Source organism: Scylla paramamosain, chromosome 21, assembly GCF_035594125.1.
Source record: "Scylla paramamosain isolate STU-SP2022 chromosome 21, ASM3559412v1, whole genome shotgun sequence".
Classification (NCBI taxonomy): domain Eukaryota; kingdom Metazoa; phylum Arthropoda; class Malacostraca; order Decapoda; family Portunidae; genus Scylla; species Scylla paramamosain.
This window is the reverse complement of record NC_087171.1, coordinates 20,680,767-20,688,266: the sequence shown is the minus strand read 5'-3', so window position 1 is coordinate 20,688,266 and position 7,500 is coordinate 20,680,767. Positions and strand designations below refer to the sequence as shown.

General features: G+C 46.5%; 1 protein-coding gene across 1 annotated transcript in view; it reads left to right on the top strand.

Annotated features, from left to right (window-relative positions):
• The window catches only part of LOC135111211 (bromodomain-containing protein 4B-like), a 109,849-nt gene that overhangs the window by 3,972 nt on the left and 98,377 nt on the right, over positions 1-7,500 (top strand). Inside the window, exon 2 of the mRNA XM_064024327.1 lies at positions 6,488-6,646. Within this exon, the coding sequence (XP_063880397.1) occupies positions 6,488-6,646 (159 nt within the window). The remainder of the gene's footprint in view (positions 1-6,487; positions 6,647-7,500) is intronic.

Here is a 7,500-nt window from a genome sequence, read left to right as displayed (position 1 = left end):
AGTCAGTCAGTTAATCGATCAATGTTATGCACCAAATGTGAAAGAAAGTGTAATAACTCTTGAACTGCTGATGACACGCGATACGACACATTTGCCACTTCATTTAGGTAACCCGAAGCGATTTCACTCTGCAAAAATATAGCTACAGGCAGTGAGATATTTGAAATCCTCCTGTTGTGTCTTTCGAAATTATGCTCTGGACTTGTAACAAACCATTTCAAAGGCTGTAGTTGTTGAAGTGTTGCATTTCTATTTCAATTGTGCAAAGCAAGCTGTATCTTTTCCCTGTTGGTTCATATCCCCCTCACTCGTTCCCTCCCTCACCCCTTCCCTCGCCCCTCCCCATTATCTTCCCCCAGTCATGTGTTCCTCCACCGCCACCCTCCCAGCACTCTGCAGTCATACACTCCGCGCCTCCCCCTTCCCCCTGCAAATGGCAACAGGCCGCGTTTTGATGGCCGGACCTTGTAGTCTGTACGTCACCTCCATTCTTGATAGCTTGGCCACCGCTGCCATGCCACGTCATCCCCCGCCACAGCGCACCACATATCCCCTCCCCCATCACAAAGTTCCCCACTACCACAGCTTATTAAATTTTCCCCCCCATCACCACCATCCCTTCTGTTCCACCCCTATCACTCCTACACCATTCCCACGTCACAATCGCAGCATTCCACACCACTTAAGCTTTCCTCACCATATCTCCTCCAATGCTACGCACCACCCACTTCACTGTATCACAACACCAAAGAGGTACAGGTTTCTTGTAACACTTCAGGAGTGAGGTAGAAGCTGGAAAGGACGTCAGTAAAGAACCAGATGGGGAGAAATGGATGCGTGTATGACCGATCAGTATGGTGTTCAAGGCGACTGAAAAACAACACATAGCTGGACGTGTAGGGGCGCGGCTGACTGCACCATAATACCATAGGGACAAAAAGGAATATTTAAATGTGCGCGGAAGATGAGAGGGTGACGCGTTTTGGGGTAGCGAATGAGCAAGGCAGGACGAGGCGTGTTCGGAGGGATGGTGGCGGGAGGAAAGTGGTGGGAGATGAAGAGGAAGAAGAGGGAGAGGCTCAGCACAGGCGGTGGGAGTGAGGCAGGACGTAACAGAAGGAGGCAGGCTCATAACGGGAGATGACATGGCCCAACCGTCGCCGGCAGGAGGGAGGCGCCCGCGAGATGAAATGACTCCCGCCCTTCCCACCTCAAGCTCATTTGCACATCTCAACTGCTCACGTAACAGAGAGAGAGAGAGAGAGAGAGAGAGAGAGAGAGAGAGAGAGAGAGAGAGAGAGAGAGAGAGAGAGAGAGAGAGAGAGAGAGAGAGAGAGAGAGAGAGAGAGAGAGAGAGATTTTTACCTTCATACTGACAAGAATGGTTTAAATTTTGATATCTTTACTTATACACATTCACTAACCAAACTAATGTCTTTCTCAATATACTACTGCGTCTCATACAAAGAAAGTACAAAATAAACAAGTACACTCTTCAATATAATTCATTGCAATACATTTTACAATAAGTACGTATAACAATTCACTCGTATATATGAATTCCGTATGACAATATTCTTCATCTCTCTCTCTCTCTCTCTCTCTCTCTCTCTCTCTCTCTCTCTCTCTCTCTCTCTCTCTCTCTCTCTCTCTCTCTCTCTCTCTCTCTCGCGTGTGTTGTTTGGTAAATGGAATCCGATCTTGGCAGAGAGAGAGAGAGAGAGAGAGAGAGAGAGAGAGAGAGAGAGAGAGAGAGAGAGAGAGAGAGAGAGAGAGAGAGAGAGAGAGAGAGAGAGAGAGAGAGAGAGAGAGAGAGAGAGAGAGAGAGAGAGAGAGGTGGTGATGGCTGGAAGGGGAGAAGTAGGAGGAGAAGTAGGAGGAGGAGGAGGAGGAGGAGGAGGAGGAGGAGAAGGAGGAGAAGAAGGAGGAGTAGGAAGACGTCTGGGAGTGTTGATAGGAAGGAGGAGGTTAAGCCAGTGATGGAAATAGTGAAGAGAAATAGCCGATGCGGATGTAAAAATAGAAAAATGAAGAGGAGAAACCGCAAGAACGCCAAGAAAAGAAAGGAAAGGAAGACGTTGTCATAATAGTTGTACTTGTAGTTGTTGTTGTTGCAGTAGGAATATCAGTGGTATAAATTATGGTTGTGGACGAATAAGGGAAGGAGGATAAATCAAAGTAGGAGAAGGGGAAAAGACGAGAGACGGCAACCCCTCGCTAGATATTTCTCATATTGATTATTCCTGACACCCACAACACAAATACAATCCCCCGCCTCCATTCCGTCTATTCAGAGAGAGAGAGAGAGAGAGAGAGAGAGAGAGAGAGAGAGAGAGAGAGAGAGAGAGAGAGAGAGAGAGAGAGAGAGAGAGAGAGAGAGAGAGAGAGAGAGAGAGAGAGAATCAGATTACACGATGGTGGGTAAAGGGAGATAGGGGAGCAGTGCACGCGAAGTTTATAAACCCTTTTAAGGTTTATGAACACTTGCATATGAGAGAAACTTCCTAGACACCTTTTACAAGATTAACCTTCCTGCTACACTGAGGGAGATTCTGAGCGAGATTCAACCACGCGTGGCAGAGGTGGGAGAGACAGAGAGAGTGTGTGTGCGAGAGAAAACCTTTAATGAGGCAAGGTGAAGCCAGCTGAGGTGAGGAGACCCGGTGCCAAGAGCGAGGTAGTGAGCAGCAGCAGCAATTGGTGTTAAGTGGCGAGCCTGGTGGACTGTTGGGGGCTGAGAAGGCCAACAAGAAGGCGATAGTAACCGTGGAGTAACTGTGGAGTAAGTGAAGGTGGGCGCGTGTCAAGCCAAAGTGAGCATGTTGGAAGGTGCGATGAAGCGGCGTGTCGGATTAAGGAAGGCATGTATCGGTGCAAGTTAGGGGAGGAAGATAGTGTGTGTGTGCAGCGCCAACGTCAAGACGGCCGTGAAGTGCGGGGCTGACGACTTTAGGGGTGGCGAAACGTGTACAGTGCAGGCGAGGAGGCGAGGTTTTGCTTGATTAAGGACGCCGTGATGTATCGGTGTAAAGGAATCGATGGCGGGCGGCAGGAGGGATGCACGGTGAGGTGTAGAAGAATGGAGGTGCAAGGCATAAAGGTGAGGGGCATTACGCGAGGTGTGCACGGGGGATGAGGTAGCCTTAAACAGCCGAGGGCGACGTGAAGTACGTAATAGTGAGTGGGGCAAGATTAAAGAGGTGAGGCCTGGCACGACGGTGGGGTCAAACTCCCACCAGGACACTCTTAAAGGGGATCAGTGTGTCCTGCAGGATAGCCCCCCTCCCCCGCCGGCCTCTCTCCCAACCGACCTTCCTTCCTCCCCGCTCCCGTCCTCTCCCGTAGTAGTAAAGGGCCCCTTCCCACCATCCTCTCTCTCCCTCCGTCCCTCTCCTTCCACGCCGCACCGCCATTCACCACCGCCCGCCACCATCACCTTTACCGCGACCTTCCACTACTACTACTACTACTACTACTGCTACTACTACTACCGCGGGTGCTAATGCTGCCACCTCTGCTGCCTTTTTTGCTGCTGCTTCTGCTGATTTGTGATTGCTGCTGCTGCTGCTGCTATATCAACAACGAACAACAACACCTACTACTACTACTACTACTACTACTACTACTACTACTAATAATAATAATACTGCTGCTGCTGCTGCTGCTGCTGCTACTGCTGCTGCTACTGCTACTACTGCTACTACTTCTATTGCATTACCAAAAACAATATTAACAACAACAACTGCTACTACTACTACTACTACTACTGCTACTACTACTACTGCTACTACTACTACTACTACTACTACTACTACTACTACTACTACTACTACTACTACTACTACTACTACTACTACTACTACTACCATTCTCCTCTCACTTCCACCACCACCACCACCACCACCACCACCAACCCTCCCAGTTCCTTCCGCGTGATTCATCCTGCCGTCAGCCTAATGGAAGACTCGTTGTTCTAGTCACAGCGGCTGCAAGGAGACATCTCATTCGTCTCTCTCTCTCTCTCTCTCTCTCTCTCTCTCTCTCTCTCTCTCTCTCTCTCTCTCTCTCTCTCTCTCTCTCTCTCTCTCTCTCTCTCTCTCTCTCTCTCTCTCTCTCTCTCTCTCTCTCTCTCTCTCTCTCTCTACGCCTCACTACGCTTACGAAGAAAAATTGCCCCGTGCCTTTAAAAGAACAGTTAGTCGATACGGTGTGTGTATGTATGTGTGTGTAAATAATGATTTCTTGAGCATTACTATACAAAGAGTAACCATTTCTCTCTCTTTCTCTCTCTCTCTCTCTCTCTCTCTCTCTCTCTCTCTCTCTCTCTCTCTCTCTCTCTCTCTCTCTCTCTCTCTCTCTCGCTCGCTCTTCGCTGTATTATTGTTATTATTATTATTATTATTATTATTATTATTATTATTATTATTATTATTATTATTATTATTATTATTATCATTATTATTATTATCATTATTATTATTATTATTATTATTATTATTATTATTATTATTATTATTATTATTATTATTATTATTATTATTATTATCATTACTGTCTCTATCTTTCTCTCTTTCTCTCTTCCCTGCTTCGTATTATCTTTCCTTCTTTACACTTTTATCTCTTCGCTTCCAGTAATCACCTTCATTATCATCCATCCTTTCCCGTTTCAATCCTCGCTCCTTCCTTCCTTTGACGTATTTTTCCCCCTATTGAGCTCTCTCTCTCTCTCTCTCTCTCTCTCTCTCTCTCTCTCTCTCTCTCTCTCTCTCTCTCTCTCTCTCTCTCTCTCTCTCTCTCTCTCTCTCTCTCTCTCTCTCTCTCTCTCTCTCTCTCTCTCTTCTCTGTCTCTGTCTCTCTCTCTCTCTTTGTCCACATTCTCCTCCCCTCCCTTACTTCTCCTCTTAAGTTGCATATTCTCTTCTTTTATTCTCTTAAGTTACTGTACACTCCCCTCTGCTTTATAGCTTTATACCCTCTCCCTCTCTCTCTCTCTCTCTCTCTCTCTCTCTCTCTCTCTCTCTCTCTCTGATAACCTTTACTTTTTAGCTGTTGAAATGAGCGTTTTTTTTTTCCTTTTTTTTTTTTACTATTTTTTGTGTGTTCGTCTGCCCTTGGCTGATTCCCCCCCCCTCTAATCACGAAAATCTCTCACTCACTCGTTTCTCTTTATCTTCTTTTCTCTTTCTTTCCTCATCAACTCACGTCTTGTTCTTTGTCTTGTAATTGTGTGTGTATGTGTGTGTGTGTGTGTGTGTGTGTGTGTGTGTGTGTTGTCCTTCCTCCGTTTCCTCCTCCATCTGCATCTTTTCTCATCTTGCTCTTCATTATTCCTTCTTTTCTTTTTTTCTTTTCTTCTTTTCCTTCGTCTTCGTCTTCGCCTAGGTTTCCCTCGTTTTCTTCTCGGCCCTTCTGCGCATAACATTATCCTTACCTTCTTCACATATAGATAGCAGTGGCCTTGTTCATGCCCTGTTTACCCTCACACACACACACACACACACACACACACACACACACACATGCCACCCTTCCTCCCTACTCCCTAGGCAGCCAGCCAGCCAGCGTCACGCGCCGCTGTATTTTTGTACGTTCAGCCTTGACCTTTCGCCGTGAATTGAAACGGCCTTGCTTCTCCTTCCTCCTTCCTGCATCCCCTTCTCCTGCCACCGCCACTACTACCACCACCACCACCACCTACCTCTCCCTACTCCTCCCTCAGCCCGGCGCCTCTCCCGACACCTCCCCCTCTATTCTGCCTCTCACGTGACTCCAGCCTCTCTCTCCCTCTCCTCTCTCCGTCACTCACGTGGTATTCGGCCTCATTCGATGCTGCGCTTGTATTGAATATTCATCAGTGAATCAGCAAATGTTCACATCACGCTCTCCCGCTCCCTCGAGGTCCACACGTGTTCATACCTACTGTGTAGTCTTATTAGAACGTGTTTGCTCGTGTTGATTTGAGTCTACACTGGTTCACTTGAGATTTAAAGCAGGAAGAATGATGTGGTTCTGATTCGAGTTTACGCAGTTTTATTGGAGGTTTTAAACAACATTAGTTATTTAGGTAGTGACTTTGTTCGATTTCACTATAAGGATGTGTTTGCTTTTGTTGATTTGAGTGCACATAGGTTTACTTGGGATCTTAAACGTCAACGATGATGTGCTTCTGATTTGAGTGTACACAGTTTGCTAGGATTTTTAAACAGCAATAGCTATTTAGGCAGTGGTTTAGCTGTTTAATTTCACTTGATTTGATTTTAAATTGGCTTAGTAGAGATTTTAAACAGCAACAGTTATCTAGACCGTTACCAAGCTCTCTCATTTCACTCTTTAAGATGTGTCTGCTTCACTTGATCTTAGGTTACATTAGTTTATTAAGAATTTCAAACAGCAAACGTTACCAAGCTTCTCTATCTCACTATTAGGATGTGCCTGCTACTGTTGATCTGAGTCTGCATTGAGTAACATGTGTGTCTCCTCTCCTCAGGCGTGGCGCTAACGGGGGCAGTGACGCCACGACAGACGATAGTAAGAGTGACGATAACAACGATGATGATGAGCAGGACCACCACCGCCACCACCACCGCAACCACCACCACCACCTCACCTCCTCCCACCACAAGTCGAGTCACCACCACCAGACCAGGTAAATGTGTGTGTGTGTGTGTGTGTGTGTGTGTGTTCGTGTCAATATTTGTATGTTTATCTTTTGTTTACATTTTACAACCAGATAGTATAGCAAGCAGTCTCGTAATGCCTTTGTAACGTGTCTGCCATTGTGTTTGTTGGTTCTTTATGTTTATTTGTGTTTGTGTTTTATACGGGGTCTTGGGAAGGGGAGAGAGAGAGAGGGAGAGAGAGAGAGAGAGAGAGAGAGAGAGAGAGAGAGGAGAGAGAGAGACGAGAGAGAGAGAGAGAGAGAGAGAGAGAGAGAGAGAGAGAGAGAGATCCCTTTGTATCTCTCTCTCTCTCTCTCTCTCTCTCTCTCTCTCTCTCTCTCTCTCTCTCTCTCTCTCTCTCTCTCTCTCTCTCTCTCTCTCTCTCTCTCTCTCTCTCTGTCTGTCTCTGTCTGTCTTTGATAATCCTCTCTTCTCTCTCTTCTCTCCCTCTCACCCTTCCTTACCCTTCCTCCTTTCCTCGCCACCTTTGTTTCCTCCCCTTCCGCCGCCTCTTCTTTTTCCCTTCCCCTCGCCTTCCCTTCAGCCCATTTCACTAAATCTATTCAACCCTTTAATTTATTTTTCATATTCCATTTCCCGATCTTAGCAGTATTAACCACTCCCACGGGACTCCATTCTCTCTCTCTCTCTCTCTCTCTCTCTCTCTCTCTCTCTCAGGAGGTTTATCTCTCTTGGCCGTGAAGACTAAAGTTATAAATTGCACTTTTTCCTTGTTCCATTGAGGGCAGAGAGGAACAGACGGGCATGTTCGTAGCGTCTGACTGTCCATGCTCTTCCTAAAGTCATGCTTGCTCTCACAGTTCACCAGATTCAGTCTTCT